The 12,685-nt window shown below is 36.9% G+C and overlaps 1 protein-coding gene across 3 annotated transcripts in view; it reads left to right on the forward strand.

Annotated features, from left to right (window-relative positions):
* Nucleotides 1-5,304: 5,304 nt before the first annotated feature.
* The window catches only part of pard3ba (par-3 family cell polarity regulator beta a), a 166,906-nt gene continuing 159,525 nt past the window's right edge, over nt 5,305-12,685 (forward strand). For 2 of the 3 annotated variants that reach the window (XM_079856494.1, XM_079856496.1), the window contains exon 1: nt 5,305-5,753. In XM_079856494.1, coding sequence (XP_079712620.1) covers nt 5,637-5,753 — 117 coding nt within the window. In that variant the 5' untranslated portion in view covers nt 5,305-5,636. The remainder of the gene's footprint in view (nt 5,754-12,685) is intronic. The other variant, XM_079856495.1, reaches the window with a different exon arrangement.

Raw genomic sequence — 12,685 nt, forward strand, 5'->3', positions numbered from 1 at the left:
GAAAAAAAAAACATTCCAAATTTGTTTAAACTGTCTTTATATACCAATACATAATTAAAATGTAAGTACTCTGAAAAAGAAAGTATAAAAATCGAGTGTCTGTAGACCTCTCACGACTGTTGTAAACACAGGTCATTATTTCCATTCACTCCACCCCCTCCCTTCTGGGCTCCTTCCAAAGCCACGCCCCCAAAACACATGAACGCGCGACGCCAAACGCTCAGGCTCAGCTGAAGACGCATTTATTATTTACCTGAGACGAGTGGAGAGGAAGGAGCGCAGTGCATGCAGTGACATGTCAGAATCACATGTAATAAAATACCTAACTTTATCACTATGAATATAAACAAATATGATGGCTTTTAGTACTCACTATCAAGCTAGCATATCGATACTGGTAAAGTTTAAAATATATTTTGTTTGATTCGGTAACGAGCTATATTTAGGCTATAGGTAACGAGCTATATTTATAAGGCAAAGCTAGGTTGCATTGATACACGTTTTTCCATTACCATCAGTTACACTGTGATGAAGGTGAATTTCGTGTAAGATTCATAACATATACGGTGTTTTGCATGTAAGAGTTTCCATGATGAAAACATTGTTGACTCTGATGAGGACTAACGTTACACTCCGGTGACAAGTACCGCATCGTCGGTTCGAGGACAGGTCCACTCCGGGGTCGGGGACGAAGCACAGGAGGTCGTTCAAGAGTGCGGGCAGGGTCCGAGGAAGTAGTTTAGCAAAGTAGCAAAGCTGGCATTGGTACTTTTTGCTGCATTTTCTCAGCCATTGTGCCGCAAACTCCTGCTTACTCGGTGTAGTGAGCTGAATATTTCCGGGAACGGTGACATGTGATGATGAGTGCACGCAGGGCTGTGCACGCAGTGGTGCTCGGGCACGAGACATGAAGGAATCTGATTGGTTCTTTACATTCGCACCGAATGGCAGTGATTGGTCAGAGATTTTACTGTCCTGCAGCTGCTACAGAGGTCAGATTTTTTCCATTCCTTTTTCTGAACACATAATGTATTGACTACTATCAGAATGGAAGGACCATTTCACCCAGTATAAAAAAAAATGTTTCTGAACAGGATTACCTACCCTACCTTTAAGGGAAGCTTACTGAACAAATAAAGCTAAGTTTTTTAAACACTGTGAAAATGAATTCCTCCCACACACAACTCATTCCAACTTTAACAGCAATGACGACACTCAAACACTGTGAGATTTGACATCAGTCTCTTATTTCACTTTAGTGGAATTTTAGCCTCAACAGAACTTATTTCAGTTTTGTTTTTCAGGAACTGCTTGTTTCACTTTTGACTAATTATTCAAATACTTCCATTTAAGTAATTTGATTATTTCCTCATTGTTGAATTATTGACTTGTTGAATCTCCTTTGCTTCAGTTCAACTTCCAGATGTATGATGGGACGTTTGATGCAGAAAGTGCTGGAACAGAGCAGGCCAGCCGGAGTTAGGAAAGCATTCCCACACCATGACACCATCATGAGTTTTGGTTGATGTTGTCGATATGGAATGCAGTGTCTACTTACAATATGTTTCAGACATGTTGTCCAAGACGCTCCATTTTTGAATCCCCGAACATCATTTAGTTTGAATTAGTTTAGTTATAGCCAAAATGAAAATTTATAATTTACTCACATACTAACATTTTGAATTTTTTTTTGCCACTTTTTTTGCCATACAATAAAAGTAGTAATGTTGTTTTGGACCATGTTGACTTTCATTATATGAATTTTTTTTTACATGAATGTGATGACCAAATCTTCATGTTTTACTATTCCCTTAAATTTACCATAAAATCAAACTTGACAATTCTTATTTTTTAATCGAATACAGCAGTATTAAATGATTAATACTATAAATTATTTATCTGTGACCATCATTATTATAATTTGTTTTTATTTTATCTGCCCTCATAACCTTTAATCAAAATAACTTCCCTCCCTCTTGTAATGACATCTGTTGTAGTCAAGACCACCTAAACCGAGACCAGGTCAAGACCAAGACCAGGCCAGGCCAAGCTGTTACCAATAAAATCAAATCACTAACAACAAAACTCATTCAGAGATGGCACAGAAGCTGCAACTGTTGAGATTAATGTTTTAAATATATATTATTATGTTTGTATAATAGTGTCAATGTCACGTTTCAAATTGTGAAAACAGCTCTCCTGCTCTTGTGATTTTGCCTATTTATATAATATCATAAAAATCAGTTATTGATTGCATTTGAAGCAGGAAGTTTAACATTAATGATGTTAACATATAAATCAGACAATGTACCGGCAATAAGATCCAGAGTCCTTTTAGTTCGAGACTGAGACAAGAGTCAAGACCCAGACTTTCAAAAAAAAAAAAAAAACCTACATCACTAGTGATATCTCCTCTCTTCTCTGATGACATGTTTACTGGCATGTGGGCGGGACAACCTGTCACTCACATGAGTTCGACCAATAGCAAACCACACCCATCCAATCAATTCCCAATGGACACAATTAAGTCCTGCCCTTTACAAGCCGTTTCACTCGGACATACATGACAACAGGGACGAAAAGACTATCACAGCTTCCATTTCATGCCGACTTTAAGTTCACAAAGAGACCAAACAACTGACAGTTTAACTGAAAGGCGAGACTTCCTTCCCACAGCTGCCATTTTGAATGTTTTGAATTTCTCCCATTCTTCTTCTTTTTTTTTTTAACAAGAGATCCGTCTCCTGCTCTAACACTATCTCGGATAAAGCCCACATTTGCTTTTTAACTATTTTATTTTGCTCGAATGACAACTGATGCAATAGAACTCAATTTTCCATTTTCCAAAAAATGTTTCCATTTTTTGCCATGCTGGATAATTGTACATGGTGAAACCACCCTGGTGAAATGTTGACAGACTGAGCAACCCTGAGAGGATTCACTTCTGTTCCCAATGTTCCTCATTTGGAGAAAGCAGCTCTCCCTGTGATTCGATGAGTCCCAGAGCCTAAGAATGGCTTCAGACTGACATTCTGACATTCTTTTTTTGGTTTCACAAGTTTTTTGGGATTTTGGTTTTCTCAAATAGTACTGGCAAAGCAGTAAGATAAGCTATAGACAGTTGGCGGACCCTCATAATCTCTTCACAATTATTTGTTCACACAAATATATAAACACAAACATATACTAGGTTATTAGTTTGCTAATAGGTGTTTAGTTAAAATTCCATTTAGAAGTATGAACCAGTCTGTAACATGCACACTTTTTCACTGCACAATAAAAGCATTTCTAATCATTTCAGGCCTCTACTTAATCACCTAGCATGAAAACAACATGGAATATATAAATGCATATAAATGATATGACACAAATGAGAGCATCTGACTGGCTAGTAAAGTCAATTGGCTGTGAAAGGCTTGTTTATGTTAGAACTTATAGTTGATTTATGTTAGCGCTTCCCGCTGATTGTAGCCATCATGTTAACTAGTAGCTTGATACCCTTGAGATTTATCTAATGCTCTCATGCTTAAACAATTCTGAGCATTTGAGGCATGCTGTTTTATAGTTATAATGGTTACCGGATAGCTACACCAGCTCCATTAACTCCTCTGTGCTGGCTAAGCAGTATTTTTGATGTCTGACACATCGGTCATACTCGCTTTGAATGTGTGCCTCATAAACCTTATGTGCTGTGAGACCATCTATACCCTTCCTAAACAAATGAGTGTTCCACAAAAATGTAGCGCTTTGTTTTCCTAATTATACCCATTATATTTTATGGCGAGGAAAGGGATTATAAACCATAACTTTCTCCAAATGGCTGTGGTAATGCTAGCATTAAATCGGTTGTTGAATGGCGGATTAAAAATTGGATATCAGAAAGAGACAAGTCTGGATTTTGGCTGGCACAGTCACTCCTCCAGATGGCAGAGTTTGGCATCTCCTCTTATAATGATGGGACGACCCCGGACTAAAGGAGCAGCGCCAGCTTACTATCAAGTGTATTGTTGTCATATTGGTGTTTATACTGCATTTCAAAGCTAATAAGAACAGTTAAGGTTTAAGGGTTCAAACTATGTCTGAACATGTAGGCCCTACACCAGGTGTCACCAACCCTGCTCCTGGAGGGCTACAGTCCTGCAGATTTCAGCTCCAACCCCAATCAAACACACCTGGACCAGCTAATCAAGCTGTTCAGGGTTGCTTGATAATTACAGGCAGGTGTGTTGGAACAGGGTTGGACCTAAAGTCTGCAGGACAGTAGCCCTCCAGGAGCAGGGTTGGTGACACCTGCCCTACACTAATGTTCACAAATATTCAAATGTGTGGGTTCGGTAAAATGAAAAAAAATTATATATATATATATATATATATATATATATATATATATATTATACCAACTTTAAACAGTATGTCCTCTGGGGAAGTATCAGGGGAGCAATAAAGAATATGTGCATAATTCATCTAAACTAAGAACATGAATGCTATTTATAATTCATTCAAACTGTGGGAATAATAAAGCTGTCACATCATTATCTTCATGTATATGGCTGATGAGAAGGCGGTGTAGAAGAAGGTTGGAGAGGTTGATAGTGTAATTGGGTCAATGAAACACTAGGGACACACAATAGTCCTTTGATAATAGACCATTGTCATTGGAATATGTAGTTGCAAAGTAAGGCCTGGGGACTGTGCACTAATATTTCAAACAGGAAGTCAGGAAGTCTTCTTTAATTTAGATGCACTTTGTACTGTAATTTAAGCCCACAGGCTAGTCATCAATCTTTTTACTTCATGCAGTGAATCTGCAGTGAATGCAGGGTATCTTTCCTTTTTAATAATCAATTTCTGCACAAGTAGCTTACCTTAAAGTCTCTGCTGCAAAATAGCTATTTCCACTGCTGTTTCCTATCTATCTATCTATCTATCTATCTATCTATCTATCTATCTATCTATCTATCTATCTATCTATCTATCTATCTATCTATCTATCTATCTATCTATCTATCTATCTATCTATCTATCTATCTATCTATCAAAGACAGATAATCCCCTCCAAAAGCTCAAGAATGTAATTTTTTTTCTATTTTGATTATGCAAATATGGCATTATGAGAGTTTATTCATACTGTCAAGTGAGGAGAAATGTTCTCTATTTCTATTTTCTCTTCGAATATGTGAGATTCCCTATAACTTTAGTACTTATTCATTCTGTGTCAAGTGAGTCATTCCTCAGTGTAAGTACATCTTCCTCTCCGCAGTGAGTATTCTAAGGGAACCGAGAGTTTAAAGCTGGCTGTCAATCACGATAGTTATGCACTATCTGCCGCTTCCGGTTTCACTCTGGACTACAGCGCGCGCGAACTCGGGAAAAACACATCAGGACTTTTCTCTGTCTTCCAGGATTGTGTCATTCTCTTCAAAGTGTGGTTTGGGAATGTGGTTACTGGACGCTTTTTCCGTTCATGGACTTAATATTGCCTTACTGAAGACTTTATTAGTACATTAAAGAGAAGGAGGAACATCACCTGTTACAGTTGACCAATGACACCTGTTGACTCTTCGGCGCTGGTTTTAAGAGAAACTCTGCTTTAAACAAACAACGAGGATATCTGAACGTTTGATGAGCAAGATAAGATGAAAGTCACGGTCAATTTCGGGGAAACGAGGGTTGTCGTCCCGTGTAAAGACAGTTGGATGGTACGGGATTTGATCGATCAAGCCACTCAAAGATACAAGAAGATTGTTGAACAGGTAACGTGTTGTTTTTAAGTTTGAAAACGTAACACAACCCGATAAATATTAATTTATGAGTCCGACTATTCACTATGGATTATTTAAATCTCCTTACTTTGGCATATTTAATCGGAATTATTTCAAAAACTACACCTGTTGGCGAATCCTACTATGGCGAAGGCCTGGGTCATGAATATTAAAGCCTTCACCATACGGCTGTTAACCGGGTGTGCCCTCAAGTTCATATCACGTGATCTTGAGCTGTCAACACTGCTCTTTTTCAGATTTCTGGTTATTGTTTTAAATATTCATTATCTTTAGACATTCCTGCAGTCTGATACTGTGGTTAAAGCTTTGTTCTGCGCCTCAAATATGTAAATATGATCTTGAGGTCTACACAGTATATGTCTGGGAAATTGACTTAGATTGTGTTCTGTTACCAGTGATTTTCTCTTCACTTTTGTTTGGATTTATTACAATTTTAAAACACACACACACACACACACACACACACACACACACACACACACACACACACACACACACACACACACACACACACACACACACACACACACACACACACACACATATTATATTTTATTTTATTATTTAGCTTATATAAATTCATGCATACATATTACACACAGTACTGGTCAAAAGTTTGGAAACATTACTAATTTTTATTGTTTTTGAAAGAAGTCAAAAGATCAAAATACAGAAAACACAGCAATATCGTGAAATATTGCAATTTAAAATAATGGTATTCTATTTCAATATAAATTATTTTTGTTATGTAAAGCTGAATTTTCAGCATCATTAATCCAGTCTTTCAGAAATCATATGTATGTATGTATGTGTGTGTGTGTGTGTGTGTGTGTGTGTGTGCATTATTTACAATTACTTTGGAGTTTGTTATTTGGAGTATTTGGCAGCTTGGTGATTGTTCAGATTGATAATTTATGTGAAAGTGTCATGCATTTATTGTGTTCAAGTGCACTTCTAATGGGTCAATTATTGCAATACTCGGATCTTCGAATTGTTAATATCATCATTAACTTCTACATAAATAAATATGTCCCAACTATATTCCACTTAGAGGGGTTCTTTGATATCAATACATGCTTCTATTAGTCCTCACTGAGCAACATCACACTTTAATAGTGCAATGCTTGGTCACTGTTAACTATGCTAGTCCTTTTGTATAGTGCATACAGCTTCTGCAGTAAATGCCAGTTGGAATAAAGCAGGACTTTATGTGATGAATACAGCCGTGTCATTAATCGCTCCCTATCTCCAAATGCAGGTGGCAGGCTGTGTTTGATTAGTTTGGCCTGGGCTCTCGCGCTGAGATGGCTGGCTTTATGGGAGGTTTTAGTATGGGGTTTTAGACTGATGGACGTTATCGGCTGAGATTGGCTCAGTCGGATGGGATGGGCCGGTGCCAGGCGTGCTGGGATAGACGTAGGCGCTTTATCCATTCTGTCAACCCACCTCTCGGGTCTCATGCGTCACTGAAGTATTGAGCCCTTCATCTATGATAGCGGTCTGTGATGCACTTCACCTTGCTTAGACATTGTGCATATTCACGTACAACAAGAAGTTTGTGTTGATGTTAGTTGTAATTTTGAAATGCAAATGTGTCTATGGGTGGATGGATGTTTAATTTACATTTACTTTGAGAGATGAACTGTTATTAGTTTAAATGGCCGATTTACAATGATGTCAACAATGAAAACACATTATGCATTATTAATGAAGACCAGGCTCCTGTTTTGCAAATGTGACAGGATGATTATTCAAATGAGCTTCAGGTTATGATTTTGACTGCCCATTTAGATCTACTGCAGTTTTATTGAGGATACACTACATTTGCTGCATTTATGCATTGCAATCAACGATAGACATCTCTGTTGTGTGCACTGATGCAATGGCAACTCTAAATGTTCAAGTTTTAAGTGGACTGGCTGAAATATGCATGTTTTATATTCAAATTACAACCTAAGATGTCTACTTTAAAGGGGTGGTTGATTATGATTTCACTTTTCTAACTTTAGTTAGTGTGTAATGTTGCTGTTTGAGCTTAAACAACATCTGCAAAGTTACAATGCTCAAAGTTCAAAGCAAAGGGAGATATTTTATTTTAAAGAAATTGCTTTTTAAGGACTAAACGGCTGGTAGGGACTACACACGACATTCCTCCCGGGTTAGTGACATCACTAACCCTGAAATTTACATAAACCCCGCCCCCAGGAACGTGATTTATAGATTATCAAGACAGAATATGCAAATCAATGACTAGAAGATAACGACAAATAAGCTACATAAATTCACCAACTAACCATTCATGTCCTGTTGCTTCTACATGTTGTCACTTCTTCTTGAGTGTCCTTATCATTGTCTGACTCCGGTTTGAACATAAAAGGCTAAAAGTTTTAGAAATTTTCAGTGCATGTCTGTTTGAGGTAAAAGGACACGAGCTCTTGAAGCTCCGCCCCCTGTGCCGGGAGCAGCAGCTCATTTGCATTTAAAGGAACAGACACAAAACGGTGCGTTTTTTGCTCAACCTCAAAAAGTGACAATTTTAACATGCTATATAAAAATATCTGTGGGGTATTTTGAGCTTAAACTTCACATACACACTCTGGGGACATCAAAGACTTATTTTACATCTTGTGAAAAGGGCATTATACCACCCCTTTAATTTCAACACTTTTTTTCTTCTCAGTTCTTGGTTGATGTTTGTTTAGTGTCACGTTAAATCTGCTTTTAAAAATATTCTTGGATGGAAATCTGACTAATGAAAAATGGTTGCAGAATAGGAGAAAGTTATCATTAAATTAAAAAAAAAAAGGTTATAAAGACAACATTTTGTTTTCTTTAGGAAAACTGACACACTGCACTGGTGAATCGTTTTATATTAAGACCAAGAACGTATGTCAAGAAAATGAAATAAAAATAACATTTTGGTTTCATGTTGATGTTAGACAGAGCTGTTTGAAAAAACTGATCTGAGAAAATGAATCAGACTCTCCAACACTATTTGACAGAGACAAGGTATTTTAAGGAGAGTCTTTAAGCATTCACTTGTCTGTACATAAATGTGTTAAATTGCTGCCTGTTGGAAAACATATCAACATTATCATCATTAAGTTGCTGCTATGCTTCTGAAAATATAGTTAGTTGTCTGTCTACCCCCAAAACCAATCCTATAAGAATACTGAATTAAAAGTGTCCGTCCCACTCAGTAATGTTTGCGTGTCCAGCAAGATCTGACTGACTGGTTGAGATTAACTCACATCTGAGGAAAACTGCTTTATTATCTTGCCATAGCCGGGCTGGTGCTAACCTCTGAGGGTTGTTGGAGAGCTGACTTGGCAGGCAGCGCTGCTGAGATCACTACACACGGCACACTTCCAAAAGCACAAAGCCATTGGTGTCAGCCGCCATCCCTACAACAAATTGCCTTGGATTTAAATGTCACAATGGGTATGCAATATCGAGTCCAATAGGACCGTTCCTATATGCTGAAAACTGACCCTATTTACTTTCTGAAGGGGTCATACTTTCTGAAATGATGTGATGTTTTTATTTTTATTTGACTGTTCCTTGAGGTTCACTTATAATGTTAAAGTTTTTTTTTTGGTTGCACAAAAAACAAATGTAAATGCAGAAAAACTATTATTTTCAACCTTCATTCTGACCCTCTGGCTGATAGGGATGCTAACAATTAATCAACAATCGATTAATTGTCTATAATCATTTAATCAATGCAACTGCATGCGGCTCAGGTGCAAAACATTCGAGAGAATTGAGCGCGCCGCATTAACGTATTATAAATGTTTTAATATCTTCAAGCTATATGCAATGGATTAGCATGACATTTATTTTGAAACATAGTTAAACAAGGGTCCAAAAAAACGTCCAAACAAGCGATTTTACTGAACAAGAACTTCTTACTTGTGTACTTTACACTTTTCCAGTAATTTCCCCATAACAAAATAAATATCTTAATAGAAAAATGTATTTCTTAGTTTCTGCATGTGCTTACGGGTGACATTGTTTCAAATCATGGATCAGGTTGGTGTTGCCTGACTTTGATGTCTTGTGTCTTCGGCACAGTTTGCAGTGCAGGGTCCAATATTAATAATATTACTATATTAATAATGATAAATGATTTGTCTCTTAGAAACGTACATTTGACAGTAGTATTAGCTTGAGTTAGGATGCAGATGTATTTGTTCATTAACAAAAACTGTAAAAATTGTAACAACCTAATTTTGATATGGTAAAATTGAAATATTCTGACTGTTTGAGATTTATTAAAATGAACCATAGTAGCGTACATTTAGCAAGCAAGCATCATGATAACATGATAAGATAAGCATAATGATTTAGATCAAGATAACCACAGTTAAAACCACACATATAGGCTAGCACCTCACTACCATTGTAAAATGTATGGTTTCTATTGTATTTTATATGAAAAACAGTAGCCTAGTTCATAACTTTTCATAAGATTGGTCTAATTTGATGCTGAAAAGTAAGACTGATTGCCCATATAACAGCTAGGTTCTTACAACACAGTCTTAATTTAATGGCTTTGTTTAAGCAACTGGCCTCAGATTATTATAGTAAGTTAAAATGGGTTGCAAATTTTAAGGCAGTTATTAGCCATAATTGATTTATGACTTTAGCAAATGTAAAATACCACTGCTATTATGCATTCCATGATTGCGAAATGAAAAGTCTTTTGGGTTGTTTTATCAATAAGCTGCATGATTTGAGGTATTGTATCACAAAGTACGTGTTCTGGATGAATTACATGCTGACATTTCATACTTTGCATTAGGGGTTTGTTCAGATAGATTATTAACCCTCAGTATAGTGCATGTAGAAATGACTTCTCAGTTCTCATAGATGGAGACGCTGATTACTGTGTGTTTGACATTTGAGACCAAACAACTTCCTGCTGTTTAATCACAGGTAAACGGATCTTGTATTTTCGGATTTCTCATAGTGTTTTATGGGATTTGTGGGAGAAAAAACAAAAAGACAATAAATCACTGGATAATTCACAATTTAGTTTGTTTAAATCAGAGATGATAATTCTCCCACGAATCTGAATAGAAGGCAACTAAACAAAATAACATGTCATTTATTAGATGTTCTGACAAAATGCTGCAGTCTATTTAAAAATATTTAATTTAATTGACTATTATTATTATTATTATATCTAAATCAGTTTAAGATGAATGATTCAATGATTCACTCATAAAGACTTCACTTGTTTCATTATTGGATGATCAGCATTTTTTTTTTTTAACGAATCACTTGAATAAATGATAACCATAAAGATGTAACCGATACAATCTTTATTTGAAGTGTCAAGTTATTTTCAAAAGGTAATTTACCATGTGTGAATTATAAACTTTTATTCCAGTAGTTCTGTGATAATTCAAATTATTGTTACACTGAAACAATGATATGATAGTTTCATAACTATACATGATAACTGCATTCTCTGGAACTGCAAATTTGTATGTTCACTGTGATAATACTTGTCAAAGTTTTAATAGACATAGCTGAATTTAGGAATAAGATCGTGTGGGTGTTTAAATCGAGATCACAAACTTTTAACGATTAATCATGCAGATCCACGAAATAGTCATAGTTCGTCTTAACATTTCAAGTTTTTGCTGTGGGAAGCTTTAAATGTCTAAAACGGTTTCTTCCAGTGTTACGGGAGCTTGTGTGTGTGTGTAAAAGGCACCAGGTGTGTTGTTCATCCAAAGCAAATGTTTCTCAGATGGTTTCATGAAAACAGTCCCAGCAGACATATCTGCCTAAACAGCGTGAACACTTTTCCACACCAGCAGGGTGGACGCAAACTGCCGCTTCCTGTTGAGACTGAAGCAGAGAAAGCGCCTTCACAAAAAATATCAGTGCGTGTTAATCTGGGTTGAATTGAGAGTCACTGTTTCATTCTGGATAGGGAGAACTGCCTTTTTCAATAGTCTGATGGTATCAGCTTCCGTTTTAACATGTTTTCGGAGGGTTGAAACTGCGTTTTTGAACAAATATGGAGGTTTGGATGGGTTTTGAATAGATTGAGCAGTGGTTCTCTTTTGAACTTCAGAATATGTGCTTGTTAGTCTGGCTATCACCAGAGCAAGCTCAATCTTTTAAGATTGAAGATTAGTCTGTATTACCTCACAAGAGGCATGATCAAGTCAAGTCAAGTCAAGTTTATTTATATAGCGCTTTTCACAACATAGGTTGTATCAAAGCAGCTTCACAGTAATCAATTAAAACAATACATCAATGTTTGTTTCTAGTGGAACGTCCACGTTTGGTAATGCTGATCAATGGTATCGTTGATTGACTAATTCAATTAAATATCCCCAAATATCCCCAACTGAGCAAGCCAAAGGCAACAGTGGCAAGGAACCGAAAAACTCCATCAGGTGACCTAATGGAGAAAAAAAAACCTTGGGAGAAGAACCCGGGCTCAGTCGGGGGCATAGTTCAAATGACTCTGTACGCAATTGGATAGTCCTTCAACCAATCAGACCAACGATCCGGGTGACGTACTTCGCAGCGAAAACTCCAGGCAGGAAACGTATCAACAAACGTGTTGGCTTGTAGCATTGATCAGCGGGTGATCGAGTGATTTTTGCAGGGTGTGTAAAAAAAACATGAAAGTGAGTGGTGTTTACACCCACTCGAGCGATTTGTTTGCTAAACTAAAGAAGCCATTGAGCATATCATCGAGAGGTTAAAAGGAATTGGATTGACGGTCGTGCGAGAGCCAATAGCGCGCCAGGTGGATAAGCCAGTTTATGATTGGTCCCCACAGACTTGTATATGTATTTACGTAAAAAAATTATATGCATGTACAATTTCCCGGGAATATCAAGATTTTCAATTTCCCGGGAATATCAAGCTAG

This window comes from Squalius cephalus (assembly GCF_949319135.1).
Source record: "Squalius cephalus genome assembly, chromosome: 2".
Classification (NCBI taxonomy): Eukaryota; Metazoa; Chordata; class Actinopteri; order Cypriniformes; family Leuciscidae; genus Squalius; species Squalius cephalus.